Source organism: Maniola jurtina, chromosome 28 (genome assembly GCF_905333055.1).
Source record: "Maniola jurtina chromosome 28, ilManJurt1.1, whole genome shotgun sequence".
Classification (NCBI taxonomy): Eukaryota; Metazoa; Arthropoda; class Insecta; order Lepidoptera; family Nymphalidae; genus Maniola; species Maniola jurtina.
Genome location: NC_060056.1, coordinates 1,665,729 through 1,689,817, shown reverse-complemented (window position 1 = coordinate 1,689,817; position 24,089 = coordinate 1,665,729). Strand labels below are relative to the sequence as shown.

The following is a 24,089-nucleotide window of genomic DNA, read 5'->3' as shown; positions in this document are numbered from 1 at the left end:
TTATTTTCAGTGGTCTCTACGACCCCATACTCGATGATTCCGAAGATATCGACGCACCAATTGGACCAGATGATTTAGACCAAGGCATCAACGTTCAAGAACTAAGACAAGTCCAAATAGAAACAAAAGAATCACAAGAGAAAACAGAGACTGATTATTCTATTCTAGAATCTTCTACACCCTATAGGCCTTTCTCGGCTGGTGGTTTAGAAGAACCTATAATTTTAAACCTTAATTACAAAGATGTCTTTCCTGAACTCAGTCTGGACGAACTACCCCCACAAACTAAATATAAACTACCAGTTTCCGAACAATATGACCCTGAAGGCAAGAGGATCAAAGAAAAAGCAGTCTATGATAAAAATATTGTAGTCGATTTTGAGAAAATTAAGAAACTTGCTGAACGACAACATATAAAACAAACTAAAGATGTATCTTTCAAAAAAGAAGTATGTGATAAGAGTTTGTTTGAGAAGACGGAAAAAGTGGAAGTTTCTAAACAAGAAACTAAACATTTGAATATTTTAGAAGAAAGCGAGTTACGTAAAATAAAGCAAACCGCTAAACAGGTTATAGAAGACAGCTTAAACAAAGCTGTGTCTTTGGCTAATCAACTAAAAAGTAAATCAGATTACAAACTAAGCGAGTCTTCATATGAAGAAAATAAGATTTCATCGCAAACACACAAACTTTCAAAAGAAACGTGCCAACGATCAAATTTAGAAAAACGAAAATTAGTAAAAAAAGTGTCTTTTGAAGATGACTACATTAAAGTGCATGAAGAAAAAATATCATCAGATGAGGCTACTAAAAGGGAAGTGCGCGTTGCGGATGAAGTTAAGAAGTTTGAGACGTTTGATATACAAATGGATTCGAAACTAAATGTAGAAGAGAGGAAGTTATTGACGCAACGAGATATTGAAGAAGCCATAGAGGCTGGCACAGTCCGGCAAAGGACTGGAATGTTTAAGACAGGGACTGATAAAATAATGGCAAGTAAACTTGACCAAAAGACATTTGAAACGGTTAAAAGTGACGTCAAAACTAATTTAGAGTTAGCCAAGCAAAGGGTTTATAAAATTGGATTACAAATTATACCACGCATACGTGCTACTGTGCAATCTTCGCGTCAAAGTGCTATGCTATTGAAAAGATTTCTTTTACAAATGACTAAAGTTATGATTACGTTATATAGATTTATTCCAAAAGAAAAAAGATATAATTTCACAAAATCTAAAGGAATATATGAAGGAAAGAAAGAAAGTCGCGAGTATATTCATAAAATAGATTCTGCTGATGAAGTAGTCAGAAGCAGTGTTGTTGAAGAAATTAAAAAGCCCAAACTCTCGGGAGCTAAAATTGCACAAATAGAGGGCCTTAAGCCAGCAGAACTTACTGATAGAATGAATATTGTCATTTCGGAATTTCTGCGGAAATCGGGGAAGGAAGAACAATTTGATAAAAAGGAATCGCATCGTAGTCAAACATCAACTTCGAAAAGCGAAAGTGAAACACAAGATGAGTTTTTGAATGATACTTCTTTTAGTGAAAGGACTTTTGATGAGAGTCATACAGGAGATGAATTTTTGTATAGTTCTTCATTCAGTGAAAAGACTTTTGATAAAAGTAAGAGACGAGGTGAATTTCCAGACAGGAATAGGAAACTCTTTGAAGAAATGTATGAAACTAAAACCCGGTCATACGAAATGCGGGAAATGAAAGAAGAAAAACGCTACTCTGAGTCCAAAACTTCAAAATATGATTCAAAACTGCATTCATATGAAACTGAAACAGCAACAAGAGACGATGTTAGTGTACCATTAACTTACATTGCTATAGTAGAAGCTCATGTTTACACGAATAAAAATGCCATTTTCGAAGAACAAATGAGACGAATGTCTGAAAGTATGAAACAAACTGAACTCGCGGAATCGGGAATTATCTATTATAGATGTGAAGTGTCGGTCTTTTATAGACAATTTAGAGAACCATCATTACCACCTACTGTTGTCATAGAATCCATTGAAGAGATTCCATCAGAACAAGTGTTTGAGGAAGAAAAGCAAGAACTTTTACAAACATGTGAAACTGGTTATGAAGACACAGCAAAGAAGCTAGCAGTTCAAAAAATATCAGAGATTATAGAGCCTTTACTCAAGATAAAGGAAGTTAAGTCTGTAAATATTAAACAAGCTTATCCTGCTATTGAAACGCCACTCAAGTTAATATCTGAACAAACAACTGTCACTATGGAAAAAGAAGAAAATATTTTACAGGAATCTAAATTAATTGAAACATCCCTCATTTCAATCGAAAAGCCAGTAAAATCTGTGGTTGAAACTTCAGAAATAAAAGAAGAAGAAAGAAGTGGATTTGTTGAAATACAGGAGATTGAAGAGCGGAAGCCACGGCCAATTTTAGAACCAAGCCAAGCCATTGCTGAAACTACTGAAATATTTATAGAGGAAGAAGCAGTGGGAATGCTTGATATTGCTCAGCCCATTGCACAATTACCACAACCTGTTAAGATTGAAAGGGCTATTAAATCAGTCGCTGAAACAAGTGAGGTATTCGTCGATGAAGCCAATATAGATGTATTGGAAGTTTCAAAAGGCATAGGTTCAACACCTAGATATACAATTGCAGATAATCTACGGTCAATTGCAGAAACGATGATTGCAATAATAGAAGAACCGAAAAGTGAAAACACAGATACGATGAAAATTACTGGAGAAACAGTTAAAGTTGGAGTGGATGAAATAATCGCAAGTGAGGTTTTCGAGGTTTTCCCTGAAGAGCCTGTATATGAAGAAGTTATACAAACTGAAATGAAAAGGAGAGAGAGTGAAGTGTTTTTAGAAAGATCTCTTTTAGTTTTACCTGAAATCACTTTGACTACCGTGGAAGAGCCCATTTGTGAAGAATTGGTCATATCTAAAGCCCTAAGCAAGGAAGCCAAAGTTGATATAAATGCAAAGGTTGTAGCTGAAATAACTGAAGTGTCTCTTAATGAAAAAGAACAGGATACTTTTGACGTAGTGAAAATTACTGCAAAGGAACCTGGAGCACGGAAAGAAGAGTCAGTTTTATCGGTTGGTGAAACTCAAACTGTTTTGCCCTTTGAACCACCCACAGAAATGTTCGATACAAAAAAATTAACCAATCAGCAAGCTTCTATAGCGATCGAGGAGTTAAAAGCAACCGAAACTACTTTCATACAAGTTGAGGAACCAAAATTAGCTTTTGAAATAAACGAACACTTAAAACAACAAGCTCGTGTTGAAGTCGAAGAATTAAAATCGGCAACAGTTTCGTCTGTCACTGTTGAGGAACCAAAGCAAGAAACTGTAGAAACACATAAAGTAAATAATAAAGAGGCAAACACAGATATGGAAGCTTCTCTTTTAACTGTCGCTGAAAACACAATAGTTTTACCGGAAGGACCACACCACGGAAACTTGGAAATTCCACAATTAGAAACAAAGCGACCCAAAACGTTGATAGAAGGTGGTTTGATTGTAGCTGAAACTATGTTAGTATCTCCTACTAGCCCGGAAGGGGATTTCAACCTCATTGAAAAAATAAATCAACAAGCCAATATTAGTATGGAAGAATCCAAAGCAATAACAACATCATTCGTACATTTGGAAGAACCAAAAGAAGAGAAATTTGATCAACTACAGTCGCTAGAAAAGCAACCACAAACTTTCCTACAAGATTCTTTGTTACCAGTAGCTACAACATTAGAAGTTTTACTAGAAGGGCCTAAAGATGACGTTCTTATAACACCTAAACCTGCACCAGTGAAAGCAGTTATTGATATTGAAGAATTCAAAACTGCATCAGTAACTTCTGTTTCCGTTGAAGAACCTAAGAATGAAAGCTTAGAAACTTTTTCATATAAAGAAAAAGAATCCGAATCTTTATTAGAAAAACCTGTGTTTAATGTAGCAGAAAAGTTTGATATAGTACCGGAAGGACCACTGTATGATAAATTAGAAACACCAGATATACCTCATGGTAAAGCAAATATAATTGTTGAAGAAATTAAACCTCTCACAGTAAGTTTTGTAACTCCCAATGAACCGCGGGAAAAATCAGTGGACGTTCCCCAAGTAAAAGATATCAAACCGCAATTTATCATAGAAGACCGATTTTTACCAGTCGTTGAAGCCACATCAATTGTTCCTGATGAACCTAAAGATAGTTTTACTGTAGTTTCAGTAACAAATGAGCAGGCCAATATAAAAATTAAAGAATTAAAAGGCACCAGCATAACTGTCGTATATTCTGAGGAACCAAAAGAAGAAGATATAAAATTGCCAATAATTGAGGCGAAACAACAGCAACCTGTATTAGAGGCAGTTCATTTAACAGCTGCTGAAACATCACTGATATTGCCAGAAGAATCTAAAATAACTTTTGACGTAGCAAAAACAACAAACCAACAAGCACACATTGAAGTAATAGAACAAAAAGCAGCTGAAGCTAACCTCGTGTTCCCACTAGACTCAAGAGACAAAGATTTGATTATAGAAGAAATTATTGAGAAAACACCTAAAACCTTAGTTGAACGACCCGTTTTGACTGCCGCTGAAAATTTTACTGTCATATTAGAGGAAAAAGTAGAGGAACTACCAAAATCTATTAAACCAACTGCTCGAAAAGCGACAATATATTTGAAAGGATTAAAATTACCCAGTACAATCATACTTTGTTCAGAAGAACCATCACCAGTAGAAACGGAACTTACAGCATTTTCTAAATCACTATCTAAACAAGGTAGACTAACATACGAAGCGCACACTGCAACCGCTATTGCTGAGAGTACATTTGTTAATGTTAATATTGCAAAAGAAGAAATTATCGATGTCAGTAAATACACAGTTGAATTAGCTGAAGATCACGTGGAAAAAGAAGCTTTTTTGAAAACAAAGAAAGAAATAACAGTTGATATTAAAGATATTGATTGGAGCAGTGCCTCTTCTACAATATCATCAGCCCCCTCTTCGCCTTTTATTCAGGAATATGTATTTGGTATTGCTACTGGCCATGAATATAGAGTTCAATCACCGCAAGAAACAGAACTGCATATTGTACAACCAGCTAAAGATTTGTACGGAGTTGATAGTGCTAATACAAGTTATACATTATGTTTCGAAGCAGCGTACGAGGAAGAAAAAGAGATATTACATATGGAAGAATTCAGTGACGTAGTCAAGAAGAATCAGTTTTGGATATCTGATGTTAAAACTGTGGAGACAATTGAATCTTCCGACGCTAGAATACATTTGGTGGATATAACTATGGGTGCTGAAGCTCACAAAGCTAGTCAAAAGTATGTTACTATTCAAGATTCTACCGTTGGAATCAAAAGTAGATCTCAGTCATTTGACACATCAGCAGATTTTGAGCTTAGCTTGCAGTCTTTAGCACAATCAGAAGCAAGAGAAACTCAGATATCAAATGTTGAAGCAGTCGCCACCATTGATTTAAAATCAGAACGATCTTTTAAGACTGTAGAAGACGTAGAGTCACAAGCTAAAGTTAACATAAAATCGAAATCAGCTAAAGCGTATTCTGCGCAAAGTGTAGATGTATCTTACGGTTTGACACTAGAAAACGAAATCGTAGTAGATGGGCAATCAATGGAATTAGACGCACAAAGTTCACTAGAATCTAAAACTGCATCAAAGTCAACTAAAAGGATGGTGAAAAAAGGTACAAAATCAATGGCTTTGAAAACATCAGAAACTGACATAAAAGCAAGCTATGATTATGAAGCAGGTATGAATGTAGAATCAATGAGCGTTTCTAAGGAAAGCTTTGCAGCAATGGAGGGAGGTATTGAATCAAGAGTTGCTGCTAAGAAAAGCTATGCAGCTATGGAAGAAAGTGTTAAATCAAGGAGTATTGCTGAGGCAAGCTATGCAACGATGGAAGCAAATCTTGAATCAAACAAAGTTTCGGAAGCAGGCTATTCAGCAATGGAAGGGAAACTTGAATTGACTGGTGTTTCTAAAGGTAGCTACGCAGATATGGACGCTAGTTTACAATCAAGAAGTATTTCTAAGGGTAGTTACGCATCAACAGAAGCTAATCTCGAAGCAAGCACCATTTCAGAAGCGTATTCATCAAAGCAGGCAAGTCTAGAATCTAAAACATGCAAATCAATAGAAATGGATGCAAGACAGAAAATGTCTAGTGAAACAACTGAAGAACGACAAAAACTATCACTACAGACAGATTTGAAAGGAGTTCAGGTTACAAATGGCGTAAAATCACCATCTCCAGAAGACATACCGTCTACTCCATTAAGAGATGTATACATATTTAGATTACGAACTCCTGCGCCAGAAGAAACTACCTTTGTGCCCCGTGATTGCTCGTTCACACCTGAAAGTATTCATGAGGATGATTTTATTATAGTAAACGGAATGGTACCTCATATAGATACGAAAATAGTTAGAGTATTATACAGTCCACCGTTAGAAACGCCGCCTACATCTCCTGTGAGGAAGGTTGAACCTGTTTTTACGAAGCCAGGACTGAGAGGTGGGTCAGAGACCCCTGAGGTCTTAAAGTCAGGGTCGAAGAGTGGTTCTTGCACTCCAAAATTTACTAAGGTATTTTTTTTAAAGTAAACTTCCTTTGTAAATAATAGACGTAGATGTAGAGTAAAAAACCGGCCAAGTGCGAATCAGACTCGCGCACTGAGGGTTCCGTACTTGGGTATTTTTTCCAACATTTGACACGATAAATCAAAAACTATTATACATAAAAAGAAATAAAAATCTTTTTTTACCCCCGACCAAAAAAGAGGGGTGTTATAAGTTTGACGTGTGTATCTGTGTATCTGTGCGTGGTATCGTAGCTCCTAAACTAATGAACCGATTTTAATTTAGTTATTTTGTTTGAAAGGTGGCTTGATCGAGAGTGTTCTTAGCTATAATCCAAGAAAATCGGTTCAGCCGTTTAGAAAGTTATCAGCGCTTTTCTAGTTACTGTAACTTTCACTTGTCGGGGGTGTTATAAATTTTTAATTTACACTTGTTAATAATCTCATGGGAACACTTTGATTTTCCGGGACAAAAAGTAACCTATATGTAAGACCATGTGCTGAAATATCTCTAACTATACCTATCTCTGTGCCTTTCATCAATTTCGGTTAAACGGATGGGCTCTGAAAAGTTAGTAAACAGACAGACAGACAAACGAACAAACACATTTAAATATTCAGAGCATAGATTTCTGAATTTCCTCAAGAATTTTGTATGGTTTTTAACCGATTTCAAAAAAAAGAGGAGATTCTCAATTCGAATGTATGTTTTTTTAATTTTTTTTTTAGGAGGAGATACTCGAAATCGGTCGAAAATCGGCTCTCCTTGCTTCAGAAATTGATAAAACAATCAGAAGCATTGAAGAGTACAAGGAATCGGTTGGAATCCGTGCCAGAACCGATATGACTGAAACGAAAGGAGAAGAAAGACTTAACGAAAAAGAAAAAACTACAAAAAAATCGCTTGACAATGCAAAATTGGAAAAAGATGAAAACCCGAGAAAGTCTGTTGATACTAAAAAAGCAAAAATTTCAACTGAAAAACATGAAGAACAAAACGCAGATTCGAAAACAGAGTTAGATATTAGAAAAGAAGAAAATGTTAAATCTCGTAAAAGTATGCTGTCTAGGTTTTCACAAATTTGAAAATAAGTTAATTAAATAAAATATGATATTTTCATATTTACTGTACTTTTATTAACCCCCGACCCCAAAAGAGGGGTGTTATAAGTTTGACGTGTGTATTTATGTATCTGTCTGTGGCATCGTAGCTCCTAAACTAATGAACCGATTTTAATTTAGTTTTTTTTTTTTTTGTTTGAAAGGTGGCTTGATCGAAAGTGTTCTTAGCAATAATCCAAGAAAATCGGTTGAGCCGTTTGAAAGTTATCAGCTCTTTTCTAGTTACTGTAACCTTCACTCGTCGGGGGTGTTATAAATTTTTAATTTGCACTTGTCTTTGATTTCACGTCACCCCTAGCCTAATGTTGAACTATCGTCGATTCAGGGTCTAACCAAAAGTTCCCTCACTCTAGCAAGCAAATGAGCAGACGGGTCACTTGGTGCTAAGTGATTACCGCCGCCCATGAACATTTGCAGCACCAGAGGTACCGCCGATGCGTTGCCGGCCTTTCAGGAATTTGGTATCTAAATTAAATAGGGGACTTCGTCTGTGGTGGCGTTTGCTGGCGCACGTGTTGTGACTTTTTGGAGTGTTTTTTTGTTAGAAGTGGCCAGTTTTTGTGTTCTGCTGGTGTTTATTGCTGGTGGAACTGACTGGGAAGCGCTCTAAAGGGGCGCCGCGTGTATGGCGGCGGGCGCCGGCACAGCCGAAGTCCATACTTATACATATAGTTTCCCTAAATTGTAAATAACTACAAACATGACATTGGCTAATCAGTGTAAAGCCAGACGTGAGAAAAAAAAAATTAAATAGTTTATTTCATTGCCAAATCAATCATCACCTTGCAATTCGTGTCTATAATTAAAGCCATGTTATTGCCAAACCTTGATATTTTTATTTCAATGATAAGGTAGGTAGCCGTTTGACAGCTATCTCACCTGATGGTATGTGACAACGCAGTTGTAACATGGAAGGTAAGATACGGAGAAGATAAGCCGCACTATTGGTTCGTTCTCGACTAAGGCTCGCAAATCCTACGCTCCGTCTCAGGAAAATGGGAAAGTCATTTGTGGGAATAAGTCTATATCTATACTAATATACTAATAAATAAAATTGGAGTGTCTGTCTGTAATTTCAAAATAACTACCTCATATTAAGCTCATAGGGTTATTTGAACGATACCATGACTGAATCACACGTTTTTAAAATTTTTGTCTGTCTGTTTGAAAAGGCTAGTCTTCGGAACGGCTGAACCGATTTTGACGGGACTTACACAGACAAGTAGAGGATTGACCAGGGAGTAACATAGGCTACTTTTTTAAAAGACTTTCAAAAAGGGAGTTGTGTTTTTCTACCTATGTACACCGAAATCTCCGACATTTCTAAACCGATTTGCGTAATTTTTCATAGGCAATCAGCTAGTTTTATTTTATAAATAAAATTCCAAGTCAATATCAAAAGTTTAAAAATCCATTAAAAGTATTGCTCCTGGCAAAAGCATATTATACAATCGAAGATTATGTAAATGATAAAAAAGCATGGATTTGACTCGCTCCAGCAATGTGCGCCCTATTTGCTTGTATAATATGGAATATATTTATATTGTAAATGAACAATTGAAAAGAGCAACCGCTGCGTTTCTTGCTGGTTCTTCTCGATAGGAACGGCATTCCGAACCAGTGGTAGATTATTTTGACGATTCAAAAGCACTTGTAAAAAGTTTATTTGAATAAAAATCTATTCTATTCTATTCTACGTGATCAACGGAGATCCATAGGAGAAGTAGAGCTTAACCGACATAGCTATGTCGGGTACCATAAAACCGTAGCGTATGGAATAGGGATTGCAATGCTGCTGGATCCGCAATCCAGTAATCCAGCTGGATCCAGCACGTTTTTGGTGCTTGCTGGATCCAATACTGACGCTGGATCCAGCGGTTCGGATCCTCAATCAATGAATTACCTATAAAATGGCGAAAGTGTGTAGATGATGGTACATACTTCGATTGATAAAGTACATATATCTAATTCAAATTAAAAAAAAGTTCTTCTTTTTTCATGTATAGATAGATAGATAGAAACTCTTTATTGCACACAAAAACACATATAAGGATAACAACACAGTAAGAAGAAAACAGAAAAAAAACAATTGTGTGCAAAGGCGGCCTTATTGCTTGGAGCAATCTCTACCAGGCAACCTTTGCTGAAAGGAGAAGTTCTAGGAAGGAGGTTGGATAGTACCAAGTCGCAAGGATTTTTTTTACAAAGATTTATATATATACTAATAAACATAAAAAAGTAATTATATATATATAATATATAAATATATATGTATATGCTATATATGACAATATAGTTACTTGCATATAATATAAAAGGGATACATATAATATAAAAAATAATAATATAATAAATAAAAACAATATTTAAACTATTATGGCATAGATAAGTAGAATTCTTTCAAACGATTTTTAAAAATGGGCAGGGATTTCGAACTTCGAATATTCTTGGGGAGGTCATTCCACAGTTGTACTGCATATACAGTAAAGGACCTACCGTAGAATTTTGTGTAATTTCTTGGGGTTTGGAGCTTGTTATCCGCTAAGCGTGTGTTGTTATTGTTATAATGCGTCTTTTATAGGTAAGGACCTCATACTATAACTGCAAACAAATATAGGTGGTTAAATGTTAAATTATTATTAAAGTTTCTGCAGTTAAAACATGAAAAAAATTGCATTTCTTTAAAAAATTGATAGATGCTGGAACCGCGCTGGATCCAGCTGGATTTGCTTTAATTCAGCAAAAATCCAGCTGGATTAAAAACACCGCTGGATTGCAATCCCTAGTATGGAAGCCCCTATACAAGAGAGTAGAAACTTGTTTTTATGACATAAATGAACTTTCCTCGTAACTAACTGCACCTACTTTTACGCATATGACCTCAATTCCACGATAAATTATGTACTCCAATGAATATTGTTACGATAGATGTATTCTGAGCAATGGATAAGAACATTTATTTATACGTGACATTGTATTTTTTAATTATTGTATTTTTTAATTATTGTATTTTTTTTGTGACATTGTATTTTTTAATTAATTACCTACCATTAAATTAACTCAAAATTGTTATTTACATTTCATAATTTTCATAATTGTTAACAATAGAATTGTAATTGTTTTAATCACCAATGTTATACTTTGCAGCGCCCTGACGGGGCTTCATGTTGTAATAATATTTTTTATGATGAAGACATGAATGCAAATAAAGAAAGAATAAAAGAATAACCTATGAGCAGCTGAGAACGTCTATCGGCCGATAATAATGATGATGATGATTGGTCCGTTAGTCAATATTTCGCTTCCCGAGCTTTAGGAACAGTAGGCCAGTACCAAGCGCAGACACATCTGCTCCAGAGTTCCCTCTATAAGTCCTTCTTACCTAACGCTAACAAGTAGTAGGGTGGCAACTGACCGCGGCCGAAGCCTCCCACCCAGATCTGGGGCTGCTTAGAAATTACTAACTTCTATTGAATCAGTAATGATACCCTAAGGTTGCCTGGAAGAGATCGCTATTTTAGCGATATGTCTGCCTATTGTACAAAAATCTTTTCTGTTATATAATTACACTAGCTGATGCCCGCGACTTCGTCCGCGTGGATTTACGTTTTTCAAAATCCCGCGGGAACTCTTTGATAAAAAGTAACCTATGTGTTAATCCAGGGTCAATGTCAATGTCAAATGTCAATTTGGTGTACACTGTACAGTAAAGAATATTTTTCTTTTTAACCCCCGATCCAAAAAGAGGGGTGTTATAAGTTTGACGTGTGTATCTGTGTATCTGTGTATCTCTCTGTGGCATCGCAGCTCCTAAACTAATGAACCAATTTTAATTTAGTTTTTTTTTTTGTTTTAAAGGGGGCTCGATCGAGAGTGTTCTTAGCTATAATTCAAGAAAATCGGTTCAGCCGTTTGGAAGTTATCAGCTCTTTTCTAGTTACTGTAACCTTCACTTGCCGGGGGTGTTATAAATTTTTAATTTACACTTGTTACTTTACATTTTGAAATACTTGAGACCTCGACAGACCTTTGAGAACATTACGAAGAACTCTCAGGCATGCAGGTTTCCTATGTCGTACTTAACGGTTAAGAAGTTAGAGGTGCGTAACCGGGATCGAACCTTCGTTCCCCGAATATAATGGGAATCTCATCCACTACCACTGGACTATCATGGCTTCATAATTAGTAGTTAACAGGGCTCTCTCCGTCGCTCGCTTCATACAATCGTAGTTCCAAATTCATTTGAAATTAAGCAACCAAAGTCCATGAAATTTTGCAGACATATTCTAGAAACTAATATCTGTGTCTGTGGTGTTTTAGATTTTTCTAAAAATATGTAATTTTAAAATTACAAGGGCTCAAAGATTTGCATGAAAATTTTTAAGACCGCGTAACTTTGAAACCGAATATTTTAACAGAAATCTGGAAAACCACAGACGTAGATATTAGTTTCTAGAATATGTCTGCAAAATTTCATGGACTTTGGGTGCTTGATATTCAAATGAAATTGGAACTACTATTGTATGAAACGAGTGACGGAGAGAGCCGTCGTAACCGGGATCGAACCTTCGTTCCCCCAATATAATGGAAATCTTATCCACTACCACTGGACTTTCACGGCTGCATAATAAGTAGTTAATCTATTCACATATAGATTATAGACGCTCAAATAGCTTGGCGTCGGTTTTTTGGCAAGATATCTGAATAGTTCCGATCAGTATACAGTTTCAGTATACCGTGATCTACTGATGAGTAGCGTGATCGAGACTTAATTATTGTGTTATATTTAGTGTTTTAATTAGGTAAGTTAAAGATCTAATTACTATAATCATCATAATCATTGACAACCCATCGCCGGCTCACTGATGAATACGGGTATTTTCTCAAAGTAACAAAAGCTAATTGTCCATTGGCATCAACTTCAAGAACATTATAGAGTATCTCACCACATTCACAAGAATGGAATTCGAAATGGAATGAAGAAAAAACCGGCCAAGTGCGAGTCAGGCTCGCGTATTGAGGGTTCCGTACTCGGGTATTTTTTCCAACATTTTGCACGATAAATCAAAAACTACATAAAAATAAATAAATATCTGTTTTAAGATTTACAGGTAAAGCCCTTTCATATGATACCCCATTTGGTATAGTTATATCTTACTTTGAAAATTAAAACACATTTTAATTTTTTTTTCTGTGATGTAACCACAAATTCACGGTTTTCAGATTTACTCCTTTACTTGTGCTATAAGACCTACCTACCTGCCAAATTTCATGATTGTAGGTCAGCGGGAAACTTGACAGACACGACGGACGGAAGGACGGACGGACAGACAGTATGACTGACAGTCAGACAAGAAAGTGATCCTATATTAAGGTTCCGTTTTTCCTTTTTTCCTTTTGAGGTACGGACCCTAAAAAAGCATGCTGGTTTCGGATTTCCTCGCGATATTTACCTTCATCATAAAATATCGATTGCATTAACCTCAATAGCTCAACGGACTGAAATCCGAAAGGTCATCCGGTTCAAACTCCACCGTTGCACTACTGTCGTATCTACTCCTTGCTTGTTTTACGCTTAGTTGGAGTGGAAAGGGGACTTATTAGTCATGATTAACATGGTAAACATTATTTAAAAAAAAATGTTATTTTAAGGGTAACAATTGGACTCATCACTACATCACATGATATTTAAAATCCTAAAGCAGAAAAGTTCAAAGAGAAGTGAAGAGATTATAAGAATCAGCTATGGAGCCCAACAGCATAGCAAAAGAACTATTGAAAAATGTAGAGAGTATGGTCGGTAAGTAGATAGAGATTCTATCGTCCTTTTTCACTATTCATGATTAGTAAACAATAGCAAAAAACAATTTTTGGAGACCTCCACTTTTTTTGATGTAACATCCGTTAGATCAATTTTTCTCGTATAAAATATAGCCTATGTCACCCGGACTTTTACAACGAATCAATTGACACCTCAATCATCAAAATCGGCCCCGTAGTTTAGGCGCTACGGTGGAAGTTGGAACACACAGAATTCGGATACAAACATACATACACACATACATACATACATACATACATAGACTGCTAAAATCATAACCCTTCCTTTCGGCTTTGCCGTAGTCGGGTAAAAATGTTTCGTAAGTACAAGCCGATTGGATATATCGACCTCGTTAGGGTGCCAACTTACTACCTACTTCATTTTTTTAGGGTAGGTACCGTACCAAAAGCGGTTAAAAATTAATCCTTAGTCATCCATCACCTCTGTCGCCAAAAAACTGACATGCACTTATTTTTTATTTTTTCCTTATTCACTATAGGTAAGCGCTTGACCACAATCATACCTGATGGAAAGTGATGATGTGGTCTAAGATGGGACGCGTTTACCTAGAAGGTGCCTATTCACTCTTGTTTTAAAGATACCCGGATTGTAATTTTTTTTTTACTGAAAATATTATATTGTAATATAAAACTTAAAACTTATCTAATTGCTACACAAATCATTCCCGCGCGGAATGGTGCCAAGAATACTGGCTGCGTTACCTCGCTGGACAGCCAGGCTGATCCGTTGCGCAAAAAATGAGCCAGCCCTTCTATCGTCATAACATGAGGCTATTTTCCATTCCATTCCATCAGCCTGTATGCGTCCACTGCTGGACATAGGCCTTTCCAAGAGCGCGCCACCAAACACGGTCCTCCGCCTTCCTCATCCACCCGCTCCCCGCCACCTTCTCCAAGTCATCGGTCCAGCGGGCTGGAGGTCGTCCCACACTGCGCTTAGCGGTACGCGGTCTCCACTCCAGAACACGTATGAGGCTATTAATCACAATGAAATGCCTTCTAAATTTTTTTATGTAGTACTAAGACTCTATGACTCCAGGGTCTCCGAGGCAATCAGAACAAAAATGTAACCCTCGATAAGAGAGGCGTTTGTTTCTTTTGAAAGATCTATCTGATCTAGACCTTGTTTGGTTCTATTCCCTCTTCTCTCTCTCTCTCTCTCTCTCTCTTCTACTCTTCTTTTCATTCCAGATCCGAAAGCACCAGTGGAACAACAGTTAGAACAGATGCGAGCACAAATGGCAGCCTTGGCAGAACTTCCAAACGTTATAAATCAAAAACTGGAGTCTCTCAACAAAAAATTCAGCCAGTTCAATATAAAAGTAACTATTTTATTTAAACAATCAATCGCAATGAAATGTAGATGTAGTGTCTGTGGTTTACTAGAATAAAAGTAACTGTTTTATTTAAACAATCAATCTCAATGAAATGTAGATGTAGTGTCTGTGGTTTACTAGAATAAAAGTAACTGTTTTATTTAAACAATCAATCTCAATTAAATGTAAATTTAGTGTCTGTGATATTGGCGTCACTCAGAAAAGCAGGTATTATTTAAATATTTTTATCGAATTATTGGAATGTCCTCTCAAACCAACACAAAAAACATCAGGTTCAATGTGTAGAGGTTATCCGAGAGTTTTAATCTAAACAAACTAATGCCAAAATAAATAATTTAATTAGAGCGTGATTGCTATCACAACATCTAATTATTCAGTTCACAATCCAAATACCGAAAATATGCGATATCGCTCCGAATCTCGGAAGGAGACTGAATTAAAACCTTCGAAACACCCGTATTTATGCAAGTTCAATCTTGTCGGCCTCCTAGTAACAGATTGTATGACATCGAATGAGCCAAATATCGATTTTATCAAACTACCTGCATTAGATAAATTAATAATTTTATATTATTTTTGACAACTCAAATCAATTTTTAAAAATAACCTTACAGTGATTTACTAGATTTCCGTTCTCCTCCAACTTTTCGCAGTGAAAGGAAACATGGTGAGGAAACCTGTACGCTTGAGAGTTCTTTACTTGATGAATTCTGTCGATCAGCACTGGGGCATCCAGGTTTTTAAAGGTAGGACGGACGGACAAACAGACTTACAAACAGAGGGGTTTCCTTTTGCTTTATTTAATTCCATAAAAATAAAAATAAAATTTGATACTACATTAAGAGAACCAACTTAAGAATATTTAGTTATGATTAATGACTTAGTATTACAACTTAGCAACAGTGGGCAGGCCATGCTTGTCGCAGAGGCGATGGCCGTTGGAGCCGGAAAGTCCTTGAGTGGAGACCGCGTTTAAGCAAGCGTAGTGTGGGACGCCCTCCAGCACGATGGGCCGACGATATAAAGCGGCTGGCGGGAAGTGGCTGGATGAGGAAGGCCGAGGACCGGGTGTGGTGGCGCTCTTTAGAGAAGGCCTATGTCCAACAGTGGATGTCCACAGGCTGACGATGATGATGATGATTATAACTTAAATTATGGTTAGTTACCTAGTTAGTACAAATTATTTACATAGATGGTGTGTGTCTACAATGTAAGTTGTTATTTATGGACCCCCTTTGGGTAAAAGCCTCCTCCAAGGAATTCCACTTTACTCTGTCTGTAGCTGAGTCTTGCCATCTTCGACCCGCTATCGCTACTATTTCGTCTACCCATCTGGCATCGCCTGCCTCTCGCTCGAACTTGACTTTTGAAGTACAGAACCCTAAAAATCGACAAATGCTTTTACCCGTCTGAGTTTGTTGTGGGCTCTTCTCAGACTTGGGCGCGTTTGGAACCCTCGTAGTTTTAGTTTTAAGTTACGTAATTCATTATCACCACTATATCGTACATATCTATCATCGACCATCAAAAGGAGTAAAATTGTACCTACTTTGAATAAATGATTTTGACTTTGACTTTGTAAAATTTTGTTTCCAGCAGGAGACCACGAAAAAGGAACAGCGATTCATTGAAGTCAAAAAACACAAAGAAAGTAAGTAGCTAGTAATCTATTTAATATTTATTTGCTTTTTTGCACGATTTTAGCTAAATAAATACCTACTTAATTAATTGAATTCCATAACCAATATTCATATCATAATTTTATGATAATAATAAATAAGTCACACCATTTTTAGGGCAGCAAATTCATGAGTACTACCAACAACAGTTCCAGAAACACCGGGAAAAATTCCAACCAAAACAAGACCAGCAGCAATTCCAACAAAACCAAGACCAAAACGTAAATCCAAAGCATTCCGTGGAAATAACCGAACTGGAACCCGATGAAGAAGTGAGAAACAACATACAGATACGGGTGACAAAGCCTAGTCTCACTGGAGAAGAATTGGATGTTGAGAAGAGAGAAGAGCTGAGAAGATCGCTAGAAGACTTGAGAATGAGAAAGGTAACAATATGTGATCCTTTGGTAATTAGAAACACAAGTAACTAAACTTGTTAAACTATTACTTCCCGTTGACCTAGAATCATGAAATTTGGCAGGTACGCAGGTCTTATAGCACAAGTAATAGACTACAGGCCCATGTTTAAAAATGGGTGGGTCATATGAACCACCAGGTGACGTATACAGGACGATATAAGAGCATAAAATAATAAGTTTCAGCACTATGCCGTCACTTGTAAGCTGTCCAACAGAGTGCTGGTGAGAATTGAAAAGTGCAGGTAGAGTGAGTACATTTTGGTCATATATTTTTGTACGGCATTTTTACCATCGATAGATCCATGAAAAATAATAAGAAAGCGCGCAGTGCCGTAAAAAAATGGTGCGCCACAAAGTCAGTAAATGTTTTGATTTTCTGACAATTTCCGGGGTAAATTTGGTCATTTAATTCTGTACGGCACTAGTTTCATACTGTTTCAATACAGCCTCTAATCCATTATTCCGCAACGCCGTACAAAAATCATGCGACAAGGGGAAAAAATTGAGGGTAGCAACCCCCTCTCTTTCCGTGGTCCGGGGGGTGATTTGAAACAACATAAAATTAATTTATTTTGAAAGTGTTTTATGCATAGATAATATTTTTTTACATGCCGTACATTTTCGTTGGTCCAAAGGTTTGTAGGGGATGTGGATATTATATACACACCCGTTCACTTCAGTTAGACGGCATAGTGATTTTATCATATTATCAATTGTTCTCTTCAAAAATATGTTAATGCCGTACAGTATCAGATGGCCATAAAGTACTACACCCTTAAAATGGTAGCGTCATTTTCATCAGCCTAAAAGATATGGTCTGCATTAAAATGTACGGCATAATTTTTTCCTAATTTATTTATCTTAATACTATTTAAAACAAGGGAAAAGCGTAGAAAATTGCTATATTTTATTAATCTATGAATATTTAAACTTTTGCAATAATTTGAAAAATTTCAGTTTTTGTATTTCTCTATAATTTTTTTTAGAACAGTTTCTTTTGAACGGCAATACTATATAACAATAGTATTTTACACTATCATGTTAAAAAAAAAGTTGCCGTACAGAGTCAAATGATTTTACAGCTTTAATAATTAAGTATACCATGAAATTAAGATAATTATTGATACACATTCAAATGAACACTAATTTTTTTACGGCATTATTTTTAATAGTACTTTTGAGTGCTAGATAATGTTTTGGAACCAAAGCCGTACTTTGTCAAATCACCCCCCGGACCACGGAAAGAGAGGGGGTTGCTACCCTCAATTTTTTCCCCTTGTCGCATGATTTTTGTACGGCGTTGCGGAATAATGGATTAGAGGCTGTATTGAAACAGTATGAAACTAGTGCCGTACAGAATTAAATGACCAAATTTACCCCGGAAATTGTCAGAAAATCAAAACATTTACTGACTTTGTGGCGCACCATTTTTTTACGGCACTGCGCGCTTTCTTATTATTTTTCATGGATCTATCGATGGTAAAAATGCCGTACAAAAATATATGACCAAAATGTACTCACTCTACCTGCACTTTTCAATTCTCACCAGCACTCTGTTGGACAGCTTACAAGTGACGGCATAGTGCTGAAACTTATTATTTTATGCTCTTATATCGTCCTGTATACGTCACCTGGTGGTTCATATGACCCACCCATTTTTAAACATGGGCCTGTAGTCTATAAAGGAATAAATCCGAAAACCGTGAATTTGTGGTTAAATAATTTAAAAAATTAAAATGTGTTTTTTTGAAACTAACAAAACTATACCAAGTGCGGTATATGAAAGGGCTTTTACTTGTATATATCCTGAAATGAAATGAAATGAAATGAAATGAAAATTTATTTCACAAATTTAGATATACGCATTTCATGGAGTCCTGGCCCCTAAACTAGGACAGCCCGTATTATAGGCGCCAGTGCCTTCCCATACAATGTTTATAATTAATTGAAATAAATCTAATTATAAGTTAAAAATATAAATATAAATTGTTAAGTAAAGGTTGATGTGTGTGTGTGTGTGTGTGTGTGTGTGTGTGTGTGTGTGTGTGTGTGTGTGTGTGTGTATGTATGTATGTGTGTGAGTGTGTGTGTGAGTGTGTGTGTGTGTGTGTGTGTGTGTGTGTGTGTATGTGTGTGTGTATGTGTGTGCGTATATGTCTATGATTTTGATCAGATTATATTTTGCGCAATGTATGTATTTAGTAGTTTTTCTGTTTCCTCGTAATTATATTTAGTTAGATAGTTTTTTAGGCATTTTTTAAGACCATGTTTATTTAAATGGGTGATTTTAACTTTTTTGTTAATACACCTATACAAGTACGGCCCTAGAAATAGTTAAACTGTCGTCTGGCAAAATTGGATTGCAAAGCAATGTGAGTCTTTCTCCTTTTTTTATGTTCCGGTGACATAGGAGAGGGGTTGTTCTCATGATATCGTAGAATGGTATGCATGATATACAATTGTCGAACACGGATTTTTATTTATTTCAAACATAATAGTTTTTAATTTATCGTGCAAAATGTCGGAAAAATTACCCGAGTACGGAACCCTCGGTGCGCGAGTCTAACTCGCACTTGACCGGTTTTTTAGCGTAACATCAACAAAGGGTTTCCCAGAGAAAACCACCATAGCAGGTCCACAGCCTCCCTAATATTTAAAAAAGTACTTAAAAATAACTAGCCGATGCCCGCGACTTCGCCCGCGTGGATTTAGGTCTTTCGAAATCCCGTGGGAACTCTTTGATTTTCCGGGGTAAAAAGTAGCCTATGTACTAATCCAGGATATTATCTATCTCCATTTCAAATTTCAGCCAAATCCGTCCAGTAGTTTTTGCGTGAAGGAGTAACAAACATACACACACACACACACACACACACACACACACACACACACACACACACACACACACACACACACACACACACACACTCACACACACACATACAAACTTTCGCCTTTATAATATTAGTGTGATTGTTCATTTCAGTCAGTCAGTCCGGCAAAGGATCAAGCATGCCAAACAACCAAAAAAGATCTGAGAGCTGCTAGTGGAAAACCAGAACCTGCCTTCGGGCCTGGGCCTGTGGAGAGGCCTATATACCTCCCTGGTGGAAGAAGGTGGAAGATGTCGGAGTACGATGAGGACCAGATCACGGAGACCCTGGTGGGGCAGGCGGAAGTCATCAAGGGCAGGGCTATGGGGTACGTAGAACCTTCCTCCCAGACCCTAAACTGGTTCTCAAAAGTAGTCCCTATTATACAGAATGTAACCAGAACGCTAGCAAAAACTTAGCGTTATTATTAACTAGCCGATGCCCGCGACTTCGCCCGCGTGGATTTAGGTTTTTCGAAATCCCGTGGGAACTCTTTGATTTTCCGGGATAAAGTAACCTATGTGCCAGGATATTATCTATCTCCATTCCAAATTTCAGCCAAATCCGCCCAGTAGTTTTTGCGTGAAGGAGTAACAAACGTACACACACACACACTCGCTCTCATACACACACACACACATAAATCAAAGAGTTCCCACGGAATTTCGACAAACCTAATTCCACGCGGGCGAAGTCGCGGGCATCGGCTAGTCTATTGATATACTCCATCTACCTCTCTCTATCTATTTTATACCTAGCTGAGTTCGTTGTGGGCTCTTCTCAGACCTGGGCGCGTTTGGAACCCTCGTAGCTTTAGTTTTAAGTTTACGTAATTAATTATATTATCACCACTATATCATCTTACAGATCTAAATAATTCTGACCATTTAAAAGGTGTACAATTTAGTACTTACTTTGAATAAATTATTTTTAATTTTAATTTCAAAAATTGGTGGAATTTGAAAAAAAAATGCTTTTATTCCAGAGTGAATTTCAAGAAGTTCGAGAAACCACCACCTGGTGTGGACCACCTCAAACATTCGGAGGTGTACCGAGCTGTCCACAACCTGGAGGACGAACCGCTGAAGAAGGTGCAGATGTTCAGACCGACGGCCTTCGCTGAGTCAGACATACGGGAGGTAAAGCTTGCCTTGAATACATAATGATTAATGTCCCATCTCGATTAGGGTTAATAGAAAATGCTGTTTTCAAATCCACGTATCTCTTTAAACAATTTCTGAGTCCCCTCCAATCAGGGTTTTGACCCTCTAACAGCACCGTTACAGCGTTAATCAAAGTCACTGATGACATTCGTTATACAATGGATAACAAACAAGTATTAGATTGCCTTTTTAACCCGCGACCCAAAAAGAGGGGTGTTATAAGTTTGACGTGTGTATCTGTGTATCTGTGTATCTGTCTGTGGCATCGTAGCTCCTAAACTAATGAAACGATTTTAATTTAGTTTTTTTTGTTTGAAAGGTGGCTTGATCGAGAGTGTTCTTAGCTATAATCCAAGAAAATCGGTTCAGCCGTTTGAAAGTTATCAGCTCATTTCTAGTTACTGTAACCTTCACTTGTCGGGGGATGTTATAAATTTTTAATTTACACTTGTTGGATTTTAGTAATGCCATTAACTCTGTTGATTTTGATATCCTGTTTGGTTTCCTCCGATCTCCTAACATATCCTCCTCTGCGATTGACTGGTTTCACTCTTATCTTCATGGTCGCCTGCAGAGGGTGCGCTCTGAAGAGGCTAATTCTGACTGGGCTTGCCTGTCTGCTGGTGTACCTCAAGGGGGTGTACTATCCCCTCTTCTTTTTTCAATTTTCATCAATGAAATCACCAAAATTCTTACGTCTAACTACCACCTATATGCAGACGATTTGCAGCTCTATAGGCATGCAACATTAACAAACATGGATGCAGAGATAACAGCAATGAACGCAGATCTAGTTGCCATCAAAAATTGGGCTTTTACTATATCTATTGCTATCTATCGGAAGTTCGAGTTTAGTAACTTTTAGTGCTGTTTAACTTCATCTTGTGTTTTTGTTTCAGAGACTTAGATCAATGTCGCCAGCCAACCCAACTGAAGCGCGGTAGGGGTGAAACAAACTGCGATGCTGACGTGTTGCAACGTCTCTGGGTGTGACGATAGAATCGACCAATCAGAGTACATCTCGAGTGTTATTGGGCCAAGCGTCACGACAGCAAAATGTGCACGTATTTGTACAAGGCGTAGCCAGAACGCAAAAACGAAGACTGGATTACTGATACGGTACCACCAAAACAACGCAAAAAATAATTTGATAAATCCTATATATTTAAGAGTTCACAATATATTGCAAATAAAACATGTGACTGGCGCTACAGGTCAACGAATGTTGACCTGTAGCGAACGTAAATAGACCACTAGGTCAATGGTGCGTCTTAGATGGGATGGATCTGGATGAAAAATACTAAATCACTAATACTACAAAATAAGGCAAATGATTATTTATTGGCATTGGATTGTGGTTAGGTAACTAGTATAATAAAAACCCGAAGTTTTTGCGAGCGTTCTGGTTACACCTGTATATAAATGTATGACTCCAATCGCCTTCTATGCCTTCTGCTTTATCCTGCAGCTGGATTCCGTAAAATCTGCATAAATCATTATTTATTTTATTTTTATTTTAAAGGTTTGCTAGCGATTTAACATAAAATTAATATAAACTATAATAAATGCATTGTTTCTTTCATCATGCTCAATTATGTTAAATGCAAATTCAAAATTTTTGAAGTTTATACGGTTATTGTATTAACTATTATAATTTTGTTTTATTATAAGTATTGTTAGTTTATTATTATAATCACATTTGTTATTATTCGCTAAAAAAGTTGTTCTTGTTGCGACAATGCATTATAGCCAATAGTGAGCGAGCATCAACCAATCAGCGATCGTGACATTGTCATTCTATCGCAATCGAGCCGCTGGCATACTTTTACTGCAATCGACCCAGGATTACTTTGTATACTAATTATTGACGTTATTATATATTTTTTTTTAATATGTAGCTTTTTGATAACTTATTACAGCAAATTATTTACTTATTGTTAAAAACAAAAATGAAGCAAATGTATTATTTTTTATTTAGATGTAAGACTATAATAATGATGAGTAATAAATTTAATCAGAAAATTGAGATAAGCGTCTTTTAATTCATACCACTGATAATACTAGATGACTATTCATAACTAGAGGATGCCCGCGGCTTCGCCCGTCTGGATTTCGGTTTTTTAAATCCCACGGGAACTCTTTGATTTTCCAGGATAAAAAGTAGCCTATGTCCTTCCCCGGGATGTAGCCCATGTCTGTACCAAATTTCATCAAAATTGGTTCAGCGGTTGGGCCGTGAAAACGTAGCAGACAGACAGACAGACAGACAGACACATTTTCGCATTTATAATATTAGTATGGATTAGTATGGATAGGTGCTAGATGATGGCAAAGGGCGAAAACGGCGTGAGTGGACGGTGTGTAATCTATTGTATCTGCGTTCCGGCCTTTGGACTCCAGAGGCGTAAATGTAAAGTTTGGACCTTAACGTGGTACAAAAGCAAAACCGGCCAAACAAGACGCGTAGGATTTGCGAATTCATCACAATCGGCTTCGCGGGTAATCGCGGCCATTTTATACCTAGGTACAGTTTCGGAAGTTTAACATTTATAGAGAAGCATTAGAGAAGGCTCTATCATGCCACTTGCGGTAGGTAGCATGGTAGCTAGTTACTTTAGTATTTTTCGTTAAATTCAAAAGAGCCGTAAAGGACTTCGTCTGTGTTGGCGCGCGTGCTATACCTTTGTGGAGTGTTTTTTTTTGTTAAAAGTGGCTGGTTTATCGTGTTAGTTGGTATTTTTTGGTGGTGGAACTGACTGGGAAGCGCTCTAAAGGGGCGCCGCGTGTGCGTTGGCGAGCGCCGGCACAGACGAAGTCCATATTTATATAGTTTCCCTAACTTGTAAATAACTATAAACTTGACATTGGGTAATCTGTGTAAAGCCAGACGAGAGAGAAAAAAAAAAGAGCCGTAAAGCCAAATGAAAAAAAAAAACACAATTGACATTTGTCAATTTGTGTTGTCAGTTGTCAGTGTCAGTGGTGTCAAAGCTCACTTCAGCACTGGCAGTTGGCTACTTTGTTTTGGTTATATTT

General features: G+C 37.0%; 1 protein-coding gene across 1 annotated transcript in view; it reads left to right on the top strand.

Moving 5' to 3' along the window:
* The window catches only part of LOC123879298 (titin-like), a 34,321-nt gene that overhangs the window by 1,776 nt on the left and 8,456 nt on the right, over positions 1–24,089 (top strand). The window contains exons 2-9 of the mRNA XM_045926941.1: positions 11–6,626; positions 7,349–7,700; positions 13,479–13,541; positions 14,774–14,904; positions 16,516–16,570; positions 16,716–16,984; positions 20,004–20,218; positions 20,876–21,029. Of these exons, the coding sequence (XP_045782897.1) occupies positions 11–6,626; positions 7,349–7,700; positions 13,479–13,541; positions 14,774–14,904; positions 16,516–16,570; positions 16,716–16,984; positions 20,004–20,218; positions 20,876–21,029 (7,855 nt within the window). The remainder of the gene's footprint in view (positions 1–10; positions 6,627–7,348; positions 7,701–13,478; positions 13,542–14,773; positions 14,905–16,515; positions 16,571–16,715; positions 16,985–20,003; positions 20,219–20,875; positions 21,030–24,089) is intronic.